At 42.4% G+C, this 18,435-nt stretch overlaps 1 protein-coding gene across 10 annotated transcripts in view; it reads left to right on the top strand.

Annotated features, from left to right (window-relative positions):
• klhl29 (kelch like family member 29) overlaps positions 1–18,435 on the top strand; it is a 280,668-nt gene that overhangs the window by 147,481 nt on the left and 114,752 nt on the right. For 6 of the 10 annotated variants that reach the window (XM_078943199.1, XM_078943201.1, XM_078943200.1 and 3 more), the window contains 2 exons: positions 5,731–6,249; positions 16,808–16,903. In XM_078943199.1, coding sequence (XP_078799325.1) covers positions 5,731–6,249; positions 16,808–16,903 — 615 coding nt within the window. The remainder of the gene's footprint in view (positions 1–5,730; positions 6,250–16,807; positions 16,904–18,435) is intronic. The other 4 variants (XM_011491437.4, XM_004083387.5, XM_020714692.3 and 1 more) reach the window with 1 other exon arrangement.

The raw sequence follows: 18,435 nt of genomic DNA, 5'->3' as shown, positions 1-18,435 counted from the left end.
AAATATCAACTTTGCATAAACCGACTTAATCATGCATAAAATTATTTTAAAAAAATGTCGGTTTGATGTCAGGAAGCTGGGGAGAAAAAACTGAAGTTTAATAACTTTTCCTGACTCCTCTTCTTTTTACTAAAGTAATACTGTTTTGACCCAAACCAAACCTGACAGAGTCTTGCAGTCTTTACCAGACCTTGTGTCCTCAGGTTGAAGGGGAGCATGTGGGGTGAAAACTCTTCCAAAACCTTGCAAGCGAACCCTGATCCGTCTGAAAACGAGGGTCTCAGTGCTCTTACAAACAAACCACAGTGTGGTTCCACAAGTTTGGGAGTTCTGGTGGACTTACCAGCTGAAGAAATGACATCGGAGAAAAAAAATATATATATATATTTTTTAAAATAAGGCCGCAAGTAGCGTTGTATGTTTTTTTTTTTCAAAATACCGGCTTTTTCTGTTGGCCATCAATTCATGTAATACATTTCTATAATATTCTGATAAAAATGTGCGACCAATAAAGGAACGCCACTTTTGCAAGTTCGCCATAGTAACTCTTCAAAATTTACAACTTTTAATTCAATTTTTGTTTTCGCAAGTAGCTTTCCGAAGATGCTGGAGGAGTTTGGAGAAAAGGGATGAAAATCCTTCGGAGTTTAAATTTGTAGCTTCCACTTAAGGTGTTTTGTTTTTTTGGGGAATTCAAGATTGCGGCACCTTCTTGAGGTCAAAGGTTAACACTTTACTTTAGTGTGTGAAATTTCGTGAAGATCGGTCGAGCTAAATTTTCTTTTCCAAACCAAATCGCCTAATTTCACGCCTTTCCACAAAGTGGCCGCCAAACTGTAGGTCCTGTGACCATCCCATAACAATTTCCAAACTTTCTTTGGATGTCCCCGGCGTGTGTGTTTTTGTTTCGTTCCGGAATTTTGAAATATTTTTTTAACCCTGTTAGAGATTTTCACCCTATTCTATTTTATGGTGTCTCCCGCTCCCGCTGTGATGTCATAATGATTTAGGAGGGGGTCGTCGACAATGCCCAAAATTCATTTTCACCATGGCGGGGGCAAAGTTTTTGCTTGAACACGCAGTAAGACAGAAGAATTGCACACAAAAAAAAGCCAAAAACACGAATCGGAATGTGCGTAAAACAATGAGAAGATTGTAAAACGTCTTTTTTGGTTGGATCCTCCAACAATATGCTTTAAGTTTTCAAGCAAAGTTACAAAATAAAGACGGAATTGTTATCGTTTGATTCTGCTTTTCCTTCCTGATCAAAAGAAGGGCTATGAAAGCACTGTAAAAAAAAATGGTGCGGTTCAAATGTAAATTCTGTTTCGAGCGCCCACAAAAGGATCTAATGTTAAAGAGTTAAGCTAAGATTGACGTTTTTATTTTTTTTGTTTTGTCTTTTTAAACATGCGCTGTAATGAAGTTAGCCAGACTGGCTCTGCCCTAGAGCTGTTCATTTCCTTCCTTTGCTCTGCTGGCCTCTGCCTCCTGCTTATCACAAATGAGTCTCATTTAAGGGTAATGCTGGCGCCAAGCTCGCTCCAGCGGAAACTCTGGTTCAACCAGTCCTCATCAGAGACAGCTGCTACTCTGTAGTGGCAAATATCGTCACAAAACGGGAAAAAAGAAAAGGACTTCTGCCCCAGCTGCTTCCTTTTTCTTGGGCTGCGTAATTATAGTTTGCATATTTTGCATTAATTCATTTAACAATCTGATCAAAGAACCTTTTTTTTTGGCTGTTGAAATGGCGGAACAATGTCTTGCTTCCTCCCTGAAACAGCAGCAAACACGCACCAAAAAACGGGAGCAGAGTGAGATGTCACCAACCCGGAACACCGGCGCACATGACACTCAAACTCCAGCATATGCATATTGATTTGTGTTCTTGCTGTTTCAAACTGTGATTGCAGTTCGCGACCGGGCCAGCTCCTCTCCACACTTTTGCGAACTGTGTGTTACCGCAGAGTCCTCTGCGAACTGCTCCAGAATTAGACCACGCTTTCGCTCAACACAAACTTGACTGGTGTGACTTCAGAAAATAAAGTTTCTTTGTTGGAAACGTTCATCTTTGAAGTTGTATTAGAGGGCAGAAGGATGAAATACAGCTGAGAGGAAGACAGTTATTTCAACAAATCGAATTGGTCTTTTTTTTAATCAAGAATTTCTTGTCACACAGTTTTTAAAGACAAAAAAATCACATTTTTTTGTTGTTTTTGTAGCATTTATAAAGAAAATTAGCCTTAAGAATGCATTTCTGAGTATTTTTTTGTTCATAATGTTGTGAGTTAGGAGCAGACCAAAAGATGTAATTTGATTTGTCCAATATTGCTCGCCAGTTTCGAGGGGCTGTTATCTAGCCAGAGAGAGTGTAAACAGGTGGATGACGGGAAGTAGGGGCAGGGTTACTGTGTGGCAACTGCCCACAACTCAGAGATGAATTTCTAATGAACACCTGCTGCTCTGCAGAAACTATCTCCTATAAAACGATACAGGTTTTTGGATTTTGGCTAAAGATGATCAGAGTGGCTCTTTACGTAAAAGTGCAAGGCTAGAAAACAGCGTGGGTATATATGTACAATATGGTTTAACCTTTAGTAGTCCAGGGATTTTTTTTATACCTTTCTACTCGTTTATTAATTTATCTCTAAAACTTTTTTTTGCGGCAATGCATGCCTTCTTTTGTTTTCTAAGTACAGTACAGACCAAACGTTTGGACAGACCTTTTTTGGTTTACATTTTTGATTACACTGAACTGAATTTTAGTAAAGACTCTATCCATCTATCTATTTTACACAATAATGAACTTAAATTGTACAGTCTCAACTCTGAGGGGTAAAATTTCTTATGTTTTTCCTCAGAAAAAATCCCAAAAATTAAGATAAACTAGTTTTTATGTTTTGAAGACCAAATGTGCAGAGACCGAATAAAAATGTATAAAATCCACAAACAAAGCAAAGACAAAGTCAGAACAATGTAAAAAATGAAAAAAATTAAAAAAAAACAGGCGAGGATTCTCTTAATGTTCCAAGGATTTTATTTCAAGAAGTGTCATAAATTTTGTCATGTTGGTATTAAACCCCAAAATGTTAAAGCTAAAAACGGTTTGAAACATGAACTTCTAATTTTAAACTTTCTATAGAGGCGGTCATTGTATCGCTACAGCTGATGTGTTCGGTAAACTCCCCGGTGAGTTCTGGGGGCTAAATTGGTTTATTTATTGATGCATCTGTTCTGATTGTTATCCTTCGTGGAGAAGAGCTACAACACAGAGGAAATGAAATGCAGTGTTGGTGGCATTACCTCACTGACATGAGATTATGAACTGAGCTGACATCTACAGCTTTCTGATCCTCCCTTCTTTGGTTTTTACCTCCCTTCATGTCTGTCCTCTCCATCCATCTCTACCCAGATTATTAGACCAGCAGGGATAGTGTCATAAATAATCGGAACCTTATTTTTTCCCCAGCTTTTTTGCAAGCTGCCACTGAGCCTTTGGTGCCCAAACAGACTATTTTTGGAACTCGGACAATTGCAGGAGGAGTCAAAGATGGAGTGAGTGAATAAAGAAAGAAAGGAAGGAGCATCCAGGTCCAGTGGAGCCAGCACACCCTCAGCATCAATCGCCTCGGGGTAGAGAAATGATTGGATCAGAATGTCTGGGTACACACAGACTCCTGAGCCGATAACAATGCCAAACGCTGCAAGCATTAGGCATATATACCTTCACATACAGAAAAGCATTTCCTCCACCTGTAGCAAAACACGTTTTGTTGTGTGATGAAGGTTTCAGGAGCAAATCCTCTCCTCAAATTTGTTCTTTGAGCAAGTATCCAATCTAAATGAAGCTAAACTGCTTTAGGAAGTGGCAGTCTCTTCCTGGTGTACGTCTCCTGCAGTTTTCTGTTTGATCATCCAGTATCAGACCTAAAATCAGCTTTCTGCCCATTTTCCTGGCTTTTGCTGCATCTTTGAGTCTGTAGCAGACTACATGTATTTTGGTTCTCATCTTATTTGTTGATAAAGTTTTATTTGATCTTTTTAAGAATGATTAGCTAATTAAAAACCTCAAAACTTACTTTCCAAATTCACCAAATGTAATATGATGTGCATTAATAACCCTTTAATCCCTGAATTTATTTTACATTTTATTAAAAAAATAATCTTCAGTGTTTTTTCCATCCAAGGTGATGCTAATACCTTACTCACCCTTATAGGTGAAAATGGGCTGTCTATGGAGGAAAAATGGTCAAACCTGTACGTGACATGCTAATGGCTCTGTATCCCCCTCTGTTCATGGGCGGGAACCATCTCCAGAGTTCTGAACACACTACATCCCCCAGCAACCCCAGCGCACAATTTCTGGATGCCACACACCTGAATTTAATTTGCAATCACTCACAGCATACCTAAGCACTGTACTGGGCCTCAGGTGTGAAGCTTGTGCCACTCTGCCTGCATTACTGAGCATCCAGAACTGACCTTCTGATATTCTGACCCTGTTTTCGCCTGCCCTGAATCTCGCCTGGATTGTGACTACCCCAGTCTCTTCTCTGATGCTCCCACGCTCGTTATTGACCCCTGCCTGCCTGGCCCTGATTTAGCTTTGTGGACTTTTAGCTAAGCTAATAAACCTGCTGCAATTTAAACCAGTCTTCTGCCTGTTTTAGTGACAGGCACTCAGAAAATATCAACCTCATAAACAGCTCATTAAGCCCGTAGTGCAAAAATGTTCATGCACATCATTTCTACAGGCAACAGGTCGTAGGGAACACTTTGCCTTTCTCTGTTCACAATCCGCTGGAAATACGATGATTGTGTTGACGCTTTAAGAGGCGCAATGGTCTAGAAAAAGTCTAGGCCTAAAAGCGTTAAACAACACGTAAGGGTGAAGTAGGTGTGATGCAGGTGTGTCATGCCAATTTTTCGTTCTTTCAATCATATCACGTGCACACACTGTGGATGCAGCTTTTGCGCATGGTCACTAAGGAGCCAGAACTCCTGGAGTGTACGACAGCATCACCTGTACCTCAGTGGTAACTTAGCCTTAGCCTTACAAATACGTCATGACACACTTGATCCACACACACGCACAACAATGGTATGTTCCATTTTTATGCCATCCATTAAGACACACCTGAGCTTACCTTATCCTGCAAATCTCGCTTCAGGCTTTTTTTTTCACAGCTCTATTCCGATATGTGAAAGGCTTGTTGTCATATAATTCTGGCTGGGCAACAAAAGGCAAATATAAAATTCATTTTCCGTTGGTACTTCTGCTACCTGATCGGTCACAATTCAATATTTCCCGCTTGATTAGCAGTCAAGAAGTTCAGCTGGTTGAACTACCAGCGTGTGATCAATGAACGCCCGTTATGTAAGTAGACCAGAGACTGGACTTAAAAACTTGTGTAGCGAGGTGTGAAAGTGGAAGTTCTGGATGCGGAATTCAGAAATTCAGGGTTGTGTTTACATAGACTTTTTATTGAAAGTGGCCGCTTGTACGCGATTTGACGCGTCCGGTGTGTACGTGTCTTAAGATGTCCCCTTTACTACTCTACATAGACCCAGACAACCAAAAGAACTGCAGCTCAGCACTTGTTAATGTGCATGTGACTAAGGCATACATTAAGTGGAGTCCTGAATTAATTGGTACTTTGCAAGTTAGCATCATATGGCGTTAAAGAAGGTACATGAATTCCTTTCTCTGTTTGCCTGCCTTTCCCTCAGGTCCCAGCTGGGCTGCTCAGGTAGCAGCGGTCAGCCAGTCCAGTCTACTGCCCCATACTTACGCCCTCCCACAGCCGCCATCTTTCAACCACAGCGTGACTGCACAGTCACCCATAATTGGGGTCACCCCATCCATCCAGACGCCGGTGCACCCCACCGGCCACCCTCTGATGACCGCCCACTTCCAACTGACGCCGCAGTCAACCCAGCAGCCGCCCTCCATGGTTCTGAGCATGCCGAGCCAACCTCCGTTCGCCACAGCCCAGCCAACAGTCACGCCGTCCGCGCTCGCCGGCCAAGCCAACCAAGTGATTCATCCAAACCATCACAGCATTATGGGCAATGGTCACTTAACCTCTCACCCCAGTCTCCTCCAGCACCCCGCCCTACCACTCACCAACGGACAAGCTGCAGCGCAGCCCACCTGCGCAGACAGTATAGACGGTGCAAATGGGCTGCAAATGCTGAGAACTGTGGGGAGCGGAAAGTATGAGTTCAGTGACCCAGGACATCCTAAAGGTAAGCGCCAACGTGTCAGTGAGTGCCCACTGTTTCAGCACTTACATATTTCTTCATTTCTTTTGGGTCTACCACTTGTTTTTTCCATCAAATGCGTTTTGTATTTGCTGACAGTCCTAGCCCAGAGTTTGAACCTTTTTGCACTACCCTCGGCCCGCTGCTCGCGACCCCAGCTTATGTGACTAAATCAAACTGTTTGTATACCAGAGCACATCAAACGCTGATGATGATAAACAAGACTTTAAAGCACCAGCAATGGATTGCCAAGATACAATTTACAGTCACAGCCAGCTGACCTCAAAGCTGCTCCAAGGTTGTTGGGAATATAGAAGTACGCCTAAAAAAGGAGACTTAGTGGTGCGGCTAAAACCCCGTAAACAGCCTCACACCCCCACGCTCAGACCATTCTTTCCAGAAAGAACATGTTGTACTGATCCTAAATTGCTACACCACAGCAAACATCTGTAGTGTCGTGCTCTGGAATTGGTTTTCACTGTGTCAAGCTAATCTTTCCTGTGCACTCACTTGCAATCCACACAAGTCCTACTAAACACGAGGCGGGAACAGCTTTCAGTCCCTGCCCTCACATCTCTCCTGAAATCTTTTGAAGCCTTGTTGACTTGCACAGCATTTCTGAAGTAGACTCACAGCTCTACCTCACGCCTGAGTCTGCAAAAGCCAGAAATTTGTGTTTGCTTTAACCTTGAAGTTGTTTATGATGCTTGAAACAGATGGATCCAAATCCTCGACCAATTGTCGAAGTGAAGACCCTCTCTCATGAAAATCGCGTTTTCAATGTTCCTGTGACATTTTTCTGAAGATAGAGAACAAATGTAATGAAAATTAAGCCTAAAATTGCATTTCTGAGTTTTTCTTTATTCAAGTCATTGCAAATCAGAAGCAGATAGAAAAAAATGCTGTTTGACAAAGATCGCATTTGTGACGTGGAAAATACTCTGCTCCGCTCCATTCCAATCCACCTGAAGATGACTAGATCCTACATCACTATATGATGCCTTTCAGAGTAAACTATATTCATATAAATAATAATATATTACCTTCGGCAAACTAAAGATGCCCAGAGGTACGATGAATCGATCTTGGAGGCATCGCCTTTCGCTCCTTGTGAGTACCGCCCATTTTATGACTTCAACCTAGAGTCGGCCTCTGCAGCGTAGCCTGCGTCTTGCCCACGAAAACAAACATCCGAGCTTTTGCAAAGATGGACGTGCATGTTGTGCATGTAAAAGTAAATCACAGCTAGCTCCGTGGAGAAAGCGTGTGTGAGTTTTAGCCTGGGGGGGATGCTGGCAGTGCAGAGTCTTCCTAGAAGGGGCTGTTCTTCACTTTGTGACATCACAATGTGAGAAACGCACTCGATTTGTGGTTAGGGAGGGGCTGATGCTCAGAGCGCAGGTTTTTAGAGGAATACACGGAGATGCTTGAATGGATAAAAATACCACTTTGGAATTGTTTTTTGTGAAGAATGAGGATTTTAATAAACTTAAAATCGGATTTACGTGATATAGGCACTTTGATGTCTTTGTTGTCCTGGTCTAAGCTGGAATCTGGCTCCCAAATGTACGGCTCCCACATTGATTCAAATTTTTGTTTCTGGGTTCGGGTCGTAAGCTAGCGGGAAAAGATAGCTCAATTATGGGTGACGGGAAGAGGAGTTGGGGTTGCTCTGCACCAACAGTCCCCCCCACAACTCAGAGGTGAATTCCTAATGAACTCTTGCCACTCTGCAGGACTGTCTTAGAAAACAACTCAAGGTTTCTTTTGTTTGTTTTTGTGATTACTGGGAACGCTTTTATAATAAAAAGATGATCGTAGTGGGTCTTTAAACCCAGCTTTAAAATTAGTTTTAGATTGTTTGTCCCCTACCTGACCTATTTCTATATCAGCAAATGTTTTGTGACAAAAGGAAAAACTATTAGTTTTGGTGGCTGCCTGAAATGAGTCTACTAGCCTCATCTGCTTGGTCATGGTGAATATGGGATTATTCTGTGGTGTTAGACAGATTGTTGCACTGAGTCTGATTTGACATAAAAAGCACTGCAAGCTTGTTACAATGGGGGGCTGAGTCTGGTTTCTGAGGTAAAAAAATATTTGAGAAAAACAGCTTGAAGGTCAAAAAAAGAACATTTGAGTTGTGCTACTTACTGTTGTTCTCAAAATAACACTTTTGTTCGAATTTTATTTACCCACCGTCAGAAAACCGGAGGAGAAAAAGAAAAATGTTGCACACCAGTGAGTTAGTGGCTGATGGGAATACTTCATTTTGCTGCTGGAATTGCATGAGCTGCCTCGACAGCGAGGGCCCCCAAGGCCTGTCCGCTGCTGGACTCCCTTTTGCATTCGTCTGTTTATGTGACACTTTCTGTCATTTCCCTTTTTTTGATAGCATTCCCAACCTCATAGTGGTGTTATGTAGTGTGCTGTAAATCAATTAACGCCGCATATTAATGCTGCACAGACGCCTTTTGCCCTGCCATCGTCACATAGTGTTAAAATATGGAGGGCAATCTCTACAGACCTCCACACCGCCTCTTTTTTTTTCTGTTCATATTTTGGTAAAAGCATCTATCTGCTGTTTCTGCTTAAGAATTGAATTCTTTCTTTTTGTTAAAAAAAGAGAACTTTATTATTGTATTATTAAATGTTTTGTGAAGCCTTATAATGTTTCCAAAATAAGCTTGTTTTTTTTGTTTGCAAACTAAGACATTTATTTTTATAGCCAAATTTATAGAAGAAGCCGACTAATTAAAAGCTTTGTGACAAAAACAGCCAATAAACTCACAAAACGAAAAAAAAAATGCTTTGAAATAAAATTAGAAGAGAAAAGTGCCGACAAAGCATTAACAAAACGGCTCTTTAAGAGAAGCCCCTATTGTACATTTACCTGATCAATTTCCTCTGTTTTGTTGTTGGATAGCCAGCTGACTGCTTAGCACCAACTTCTTTATCAGAGTATGCAGACAAAAGTATTCAAACGGAGACTCATACCTTGATACACAATGTAAGCGCTTTGAGTGTCTTGAAAAGCGCAGATAAATCCAATCCATTATTATTATTATTATTATTATTGATATAATGGAGTGGAAACACTAAGAACAGTCAGACTTGCATTTGTTTTAATTTGCACGTTCTCATCCTCGGACAATCTTATGATAGATAGACATCCTAAAAAATTTTTTTTTGAGTTATAGCATTTTCTGATAACCTAATGTTAACAATTTTTGGATATATTTGATTAGAAATAAGATGTTTCGTACATGCAAATGAAAGTTTATTTTAATCAAACGACTCCAGCTCCAGCATCAAAGAGCGTCTAGTTTGGATTTACCAACCCCTAGTGAACATTTAAAATCTCCAGAAAGTGAACATTTTTACAAATGGGATGTTCAGCTCACCTTATTATCGTTCAGATAAGCACCTGTTTTATATAAAGGTGTCTTTTTTGTGCACATTTAAGACACATATTACACAGATATCATGTGTACTCCTCATGAATTCCCAAATCTGCCTTTTGAACTAAATCCAGGCTCACGTAAATCTGTGTGTGGAAGGATCGGCTGCTTTTTTGGGTGTGTAACCGCGTGGACGTTTTGTCAGATGTCAGCCTTACAGCCCTGAAGCCAAACGCCACAGTGGCAGAAATCACAGTTCACATTTGATTTGGCCTGGTCTTCAAAGGGAGCAATTTGTCTTTGGTCTGCATCAGTGGGCACATCCACATCTGCCTGCGTCTCTCTCCGAGTCCTCTGTTTGCCCACGGACGAGCGGTATGCTTTTTGTGTGTTTATGGATGCACACTAAGCAGCTGGAAGGCAGCTCTAACTCAGTCACCCACTGAGATGTGCCAGTAACCTGGCTGCGATCTGCTTACCTGGTTCCTCCATCCGCAGCAGGGCTTTGTATAATACCTGCCAGTCATGGCGCATGAATCCTCGTTGGCAGTTGTTAATTTCCTTCCCACCTCTTCTCCTTGCTTATTTCACAGCATCACCTTTTTGTTTCCTTCAAACCCCAATTTTACCAGAATAAAAACAAAATCTTGTCAAGCATCTCCCTTTAATAAGCAGTCGCTGCAGCGTGCCTCAACTGACAGCACATTTGCTGAACCGTGGGATTCCAAAGTGACTGACATTGTTGTTGTAAAAGGACGGTTAAAACAGGGCCAGAACGCAGGAGGGGGGGGCGAGAGTAGGAGATGGAAATAGAAAGAGCTGGAGATAGAGAGGGAGAAGAAGTTGTTGAAAGTGGAGTCCGCGTGTGTCTATTGACCGAGTCATTAAAATCAATGGCCGTCCTGATGAATATCAGCCTGGGGAAGCTAATGCCCAGCTCAACGGGGACAAGTTTGGTTCCATGCAAATTTGCCTGAGCGCCATTTAGAGGCAGCACACGCCTCAAAGAGACATTTACATTGAAAACGACTTCTTATTCCTGCTGCAGTTTCTCGGCTGCATAAAAGATGGTTTTTATGTTGTTATTCAGTCTTAACGTGTGGCGAGCTGCGCCTGCTGTTCGGAGCGGATTGTGGTTAAGCCTCACGTTGTCACATGCGAGGCTACACTCTTTTTCCGCTCTCTTTCAACTGGCGTAATGCAAGAAACTTTACATGACATGGAGTTGTTTTCTCAGATCTGCTGGGCCACCTGCTGCACTACTGAGCATGTGCAGCACCGCTATTATAATGTCAGGCGTTGATTTAAAGTTTCTCCTCGCCCTTGTTTGCAGGCACGCACACTCATATGAATAGCTTCAGCTCACACAAAGGCGTAGACACACAAACACAGTTTCCTCTGGTGCACATACAGCAGCCCTCTCTGCCCAGTAAGTTCATCTTCCAGTCAGCTCACATCAGCCTTCATCTGGGGACCAGGCCGCTCTGGAACCGCTAGTGAATGCAATTAAGATGTCTTGCTGAGTTAAGATCAGAGTTTTACTTTGCTATGGCGAGATTGGCTGAGCCTCACATTCAGCTCCGACTCATCCCGGCACTGCTGTGACCGTTTCATTTCTTCTGTGGGCCCTAGTCATCCTTTGGCCTCTGGAAAGTTTGAATTGCTTATTCTCATTTGTTTACATGAAGACTGAACCTGCTGCATCTCTGGTCTCCTGCATCTTGGAGGTCATTATTTTGGTAATATTGAAGAAAAGTCGGAATTATGACGCTTTTTATTTGAGGATTTTGTCAATAAAACCTCACGCTAAGTTCACATTGGGCTCAGAAATGCGCGTTCAAGTGGCCATTTCCAATGAAAAGTCTATGAAACACGTACTTCGGACTTCCGCGCTCACAACATGCATGACTACGTAAGTCTGTTTTCAAGCTCAACGTAAAAAATTTAAATTAAACCAGTTGACCAATGAGGGACTTGGATTTGGTAGTGACGTATGGGTGGCGTCACTTTCAATTTGCGAAATTACCAACCGCTTGAAATCTTCATAATAAATTGGGAATTAATATTTCATATGACACCAATTCTTTCATATATTGGAAGATTATCGAGATTTTCACTTTTTGAAATTTCGCATCAAGCCTCTTCCGACTTTGAGTACATCAGAGGTCCTGCGGCGTGACGATCTGGTGCACACACTTAGCCAAAATTTGGCCATGAAGAATGCGTGTTGCTTCAACCAATCAGAAACTCGGCTTTGGCCTGTGACATCTTGATGACGTCATCAGTGGGTGGAGTCCAAACCCAACATGGAGGAGAATCTGATCGTTCTCCTCCTCAACATCATGATATTTTTGATGATAATACAAAAATATATCCTCTAATTTTGTTCTTGTTTTTATTTTTGCCCTCCTCGGACTAATGCGGGGCAGCCAGTCGTCAAACTGGGTCACAGAGAGACGGAAGTACCGCTGAAAGCGCCGTCGTTCAGACGCAGTTCCTGCAGTAGGCGGTAAAGCTCTCCGTACTGGGAGAGTCTCTGAATGATGTCATGAACCCAAACATGGAGACGTGATTACTGACGCTTTTGTAGAGCTCTTTCAAATGAATAAACCTCAACATCATACGCTGGATTTTGGGGGTCTTACGTACTTCACCCTACTTAACCTTACGTGTTGTATAAGTGTTCACTACAACCTGTCGCCCTCAGCATAAAAAAAAGCCTGTATAAACCTTTTAGCTCTATCGCACTGAGTGGTCTACAACCTCAGTCAGTTGTGACTAAGGTTTTATGTTGGCATCAACAGGCGTTTCCTGTCCCCTCCTTTTAACCTTTCTGTGAATAGATGCTGGTCACCAAGGGGACTTCAGACTATTTGGAGTCTAACCCGTATTATTAGTGACGGGTAAATATTTATTTTGATTCAGGCGCGAGAGTGTTTTGGTTGCGCGACAGGGCAGTTATTAAAAACACAGCCAGTTTGTGATAGCCGCACTGAGACCATTAATCACAGCCGGCACATTAATTAAACGCTCCCCTCTCCTTCCTCTGCCTCTTCTCTCTGTCTCTTTCTCCTCTGCTGAAGCACACATCCTCTTTGCCCCATCCTCACGACAAATGTACCACTTTTGCAAAGGCAAATATCAAACCATATGTGTTGTGAGAACCCCCTCCACCCTAATTTCATTTCCAAGCGAAAAAGAAAGCATTCATGAATTAATTAACCGCTCTGTAGGGCCGCTCTGAGCGATCATCTTAAAGCCATCTACATCAGGATTTGGGAGAATCACAGGAAAGAGTTTGATTCTTTCTTTTTTTTCCCCCCTCTTTAGTGCATTCCACTAATCTGAGGGAGCTTTAGTCGAAGCTGAAATGGGATTCACAACAGCTTGGAAGGTTGCAAATTATTAATGAGGCTGGAATTTATTCCAATCACTGAGTGCTCTGAATGTGCAGGTAATTCTGCCGCTCATGAGTAACCTTGACACACGTGTTTGAATGGGACCTCTGTGTTAATGACCCCCCTGTCAAACATCTTATTTTGGGGCTTCAGTGTGGTTATGATGCCGCCTCTAAAGCTTTGAAGGCATCCATTGAGATAACTGTTTTAGTACAAAACAGTAGGGGGGGGGGGGCACGTCCTATCTCCTTATCCTATTTTAAAGAGAAGCATTGCCTACAGCACCCCCCCCCTCCCCCACAGTTAATACAGGGACAGCAGATAGCTCATTAAGATTGATCATTCCTCGCTCACCTACTCCATGCAGAACGTGGCACCGGCTTCATTAATCACCGGGATTTCAAGATAAAGCTCCGTGGCAGTGCTGTGAAAGGGACCTGGAGCCTGACAGCGCCGCTGCTCCTCGCATAATCATCCAGCAGCTGAGGAGCAGCCGCTCTGCCACGCCGGAGAGGGTGCCACATCGCCCCCCATTCTCCAATGACCCTGTCACTCCCACCTGACCTCAAACTATCCAAACACCCAACTATTTCCTTTACCCATACACTCACCGGCAACTTTATTAGGTCCGCCTAGCTGGGACTGGATTGGACCAGCTTTTGCCTTCAGAACTGCATTAATCCTTGGAGGCAAAGATTTGATTTAAATAGATTAGATGCGAACCGCCTAGTAGGCCACTTTTGGTAAGCAGAACTGGCGCTGCGGGATGAACCGAAATCCCTTGTACTGGAACTGGAAACATTCCTCAGAGAGTTTGGTACATATTGACATGATAGCATCAGTTGCTGCAAACTTGTCGGCTGCACATCCATGATGCCAATCTCCCGTAAACCCAATAGATAACCCAAAGGTTATCTATTGGGTTCTGGTGAGTGTGGGGGCCATTGGAGTCCAGAAAGCTCATTGTCATGTTCAAGAAACCAGTCTGAGATGATTCCAGCTTTATAACAGGGTGCCTTAAAGAAGATGGGTACACTGTTGTCATAAAGAGATGGACGTTGTCAGCAACAATACTCAGATAGGCTGTGGCGTTATAAACCTGCTCAGTTGGTACACCACCCCCACCAGCCTGAACTGTTCATACCAGGCAGGATAGATCCATGTTTTCAAGTTGTTCTGACCCTACCATCCGAATGTGGCAGCAGAAATGGAGACTCATCATACTAGACAACACTTTTCCAATCTTTTATTGTCCAGTTTTGGTGAGGCTTTGTGAATTGTAGACTCAGTTTCCTTTTCTTAGCTGACAGGATTGGCTCGCGGTGTGATCTTCTCCTACTGTAGTCCATCTGCCTCCAGGTTGGACATGTTGTGCGTTCAGAGATGCTTTTCTGCAGACCATGGTTGGAACCACGGGTTCTTTGAGTTGCTGTTGGAATCAGTCTGGCTATTCTCTGGCATCCACAAGGGATTTCCACCCACAGAACTGCCGCTCAATGGGTATTTTCTCTTTTTTGGACCATTCTCTGTAAACCCTAGAGATGGTTGTCGGGGGAAATTCCTGTACTTGGTCAGTTTCTGAAATCCTCTGGCCAGGGTGTCTGGCACCAACAACCATGCCACGTTCAAAGTCACCTTTCTTCCCCATTCTGATGCTCGGTTTGAACTGCAGGATACTGTCTTGACTTTGTCTACATGCCTTAACCCATTGAGTTGCTGCCAGAAATTTGCATTAACGAGTTTTTCACTCCTCGGTTGATGTAGAAACAGTGGAAGATTCTGGACAAAGTGGATTAAACTGGGGGATGAAAAAAAACTCCTGATTCCTGAATTGCCTCCCGGCTTGTGCCATTGGTTATTTTTATCTGTCTCCGTTGCCTTATTACTTTTACATAAAAAAAGTTTTGCAAGCACCCAGAGCATCAGTTACCATGTTGAAAATTACGACTATTTAATTTGCAATCTCGATGAGAGTTATTACGAGATTAAGGCGCTCCACAAACTGAGACTCAAGTTACTTATGAAAATGTGTTTTAGCTCCGAAATGTTGCATGATTAATGGCTTCTGTGTGATTAACAGCAAAGATGGGTTTCATTTCCTCTCTTTAGTCATCAAATCCAATGTTTTTTACATTGCTGTGAAAGCAGGAGGCTGGATGAAGATCTCTTCACCGTAATTCTGTCAAAAGACTTATTGTTTGCCCCAAAGTAGTTTTAATTTTTTTTAAAAAGTTCAACGCTTTTTATTTAGAAGGCCATGTTTTCGAGCCACAAGTGGTTCATCACTCAAAGAAAACTGTTACATTTACTGTAAATAATTTAGCTGATGCTTTTATCCAAATTGATTTACACATTTGGAACAACTGAAGGTGATATGGGCTTGAGTGTTTCCCAAGGGCACAATAATTGTCGAGCCTTGAATTCAACTAAAAAAAGAAAATACGAATATACTAATATTATAAAATTATTTGATTAAGAGTTTCTGTGTTGCACAACAGTCAAAACTTAGAAAAAAGTTATTAAAAAGTTTCAGGAAACACTTTTAAAGTTCAATTTTATATAAAGTCTGGTAGCATGAAGGTGCAGATGTTGTTTTTGTATTTCTCTCATTGCAATTCAAGTGTTAATGAATATTTAATCAAGCAAATCAAAATAAAGCTGTTTTCTCTGTGAAATATGAAGTTTAGTTGTCCTAATGCTGCAGTAAAAGCTTGTTGTTCTATTGCAAATAGATCAGATTGTAGCTGTACAGACTCTTCAGCTCGCTCATAAGTTTCTAGAAGGTAAGTACATCCTGTGCTCAAACTTCTCCTAAGGCTGTGCATGTCCCATGCTAGTGGGTGATGCAGCAAATCAGTATTCTCTTTGTGGTTCCTCTGTAGATGTTTGCAGGAACTTGGCCTACGTTGGGTTTTTATTTATTTATTTTTTGACAAACACCACTCAGGTTAAAATCACTTCAAAAGAAAAAAGGTCCTGAATATATTAAGTGAAGTACCGGTTGTCCTCTATCTGCTGGCAACGCTGTCTTGGAGTGTGCAAGGTTTGTTGCCAGGCCTAGACAGTTCAGCAAGCAATTGCAGCTTTGCACATAAAGGCAGTGAGCCATTTATAGTGACAGTTACACCCACAGAGAGTTTAGTCACCAATTAACCTTCAGTGCCTTTGGACTGTTGGAAGCAGTCAAGTCATAGTCACAGAAAAACCTTGAAAAAGACAAATTAGAAAGTAATGACTTTATCTGTACCACTATTTTCATAATGGAAATCTCTGTTTTATGGATCTCAGGAGCCAATTTTTGGACCCCAGAATTAGATCATAAAGCTGGTAACCCCACTAGAGGGGAAACCATGGAGCTCATTAAGCCTGAGCCTGATTCAACAGCTTTCAACAGCCCGTATCCACCCATAAGTGTGGATGCGGGCTGTTGAAAGATGGGCAAACCTGTACGGGACACGCAGATGAAACACCAAAGTCGTAGACCGGTTGGTGACCCGAGTGTGGACATCCTATGGGCATTCTATTGGGACTAGTGTATCACATGGACACCCCGCGTTCATACGGTCAGTCGGGGGCGAGTAGTTGCATCTTACTTACGACTAGAGTTTGGCATATGGGCAGCGTACGATAGCATCATGATACACTTACAACAGGCATGACAATATCATAAATGACGTATACTTGCATAGTATATGTATAATAGTACAATAGTACGTTCCATTTTCATGACTCCATTTTCCATTATAGGTATGTCTTGCAGTTTCCCGCAGCCGCTCCTCTCTACGGCCCTTCACGGGCCCGGGCAACCCAAAAACCTGCAGTACCCGACCACTTCCCATACAGGTGCATGTGACTATGCATGATTTCTAGATATCCAACTACTGATTACCTGGTTCAGGTGTGTCCAGCAAATTAGACCATGCCAGAGTAGGGTACACTGGAAAACATGCAGGAATGCAGCCTTTCGAGGCCTGGAGTTGCCCTTTCCTGGACTAAGGCATAATGCAATATTGACAGAGGCCCTGACTGAGAAAGTTTTATGGATAGAATGCCCCCTAACACCTTCCTAAAGAGACAAACATGTCCAACTGGGAGCAGGTTTAGAGATCCTTCAACTATTATTCAAATAAACTAAATTGATTGCAAGTTTAAAGAATAGAATAATTGAATTTCCCTCCTCCGATGCATTTCTGTAACCCTCAGACGTACAAAACTACGACCATCTTATCTGACATTAAAAGTACAGAAGGAAACTATAAATAGCTTGTTGCATTAATGATATTCAGAGCCAGAGAAAGTGTGCTTTAAATAAGGTTTGACCACATTTCAGGTTTTCTTAAAGCCACTTGTCTCTCTGACAAACAAAATAGGAGGACTAACAAAGATATAGACTGTTGTGATGCGTGGGATAGCTGATATCCCCACACCCAAACCCCAGTTTGACCCACACGGTCTCAGCTGTGACGGGTCATCTCACACAGGCGAGCGCTGCTGCTGTGAGAGAACGCTAGTATGCAGCCCGGCTTCTCTTACACCTTGCTTGCGTTTACGAGTTTGGTTTGTGGCGTTTCTTATGAGCTTTGCAGAGGGGTGGGGTGCTACATTTCCTCCAGGTCTCATCATCGTATTTGCAAAACCCGAATAATTAAAACTAAAAATTCCCTTATCAACAGACTGCTTGAGTTAAATGTCATTTTTTTTCTCCCCCTGAGGATGGAGGATACGTGTTTACGGGGTAACTTTGTGAAAGTCACAGCAACTCAAGCAGAAAGGTTAGTGGCAGGGTTAGGCTCTGTGTGGGAGTCATCGCGGCACACTGCACTGCCAGGGATGAGCTTCCATGGCCTCCAGAGTGGAATCAGGCGAATAATCTTTGCATTTCATCACTTTTTTCATTCCTTCTTTTTGTTTACACCTCCCTGCTTTCAATGTCTCCAGGGGGAGCCAACAATTCTTAGGTGACTGAAAGGCCTCAAAAATTCTGATAGTGCCCACCATGCTCCAGTGCTTATGGATTGCTGGTCTGTCCTTGTAAATTTCTACTCCCAAGTTAAAATCTGAAAGACCCACTCAGATGAAAATCATGTTTTTGGTATTTATAATATCTTCTTGTGGCATTTTCTCATGATATAAAGAAAATTAGGCTTAAAACTGCATTTCTGAGCATTTTTTTATTCCAATTGTTGTGAATCAGGGGCAGACTAGTTTCATTCTGATGCATCCACTTGTAGACGACTGGATCCATGAATGTCTTTGATTTCCTTGTCTGAGCTGGCATATGACTGACACTGTACGGCTGCATAGCTGCGATATCGCTTGCCATTTTTGTTTTGTTTAGGGGTTTGGGGGAGCTACGGTTGGGGGGGATCTGCGAG

Source organism: Oryzias latipes, chromosome 24 (assembly GCF_053564925.1).
Source record: "Oryzias latipes strain Hd-rR chromosome 24, Olatipes_Hd-rR_3.1".
Taxonomy (NCBI): domain Eukaryota; kingdom Metazoa; phylum Chordata; class Actinopteri; order Beloniformes; family Adrianichthyidae; genus Oryzias; species Oryzias latipes.
Note: the sequence above shows the minus strand (reverse complement) of the source record. Positions and strands in the feature narration are given on the sequence as shown.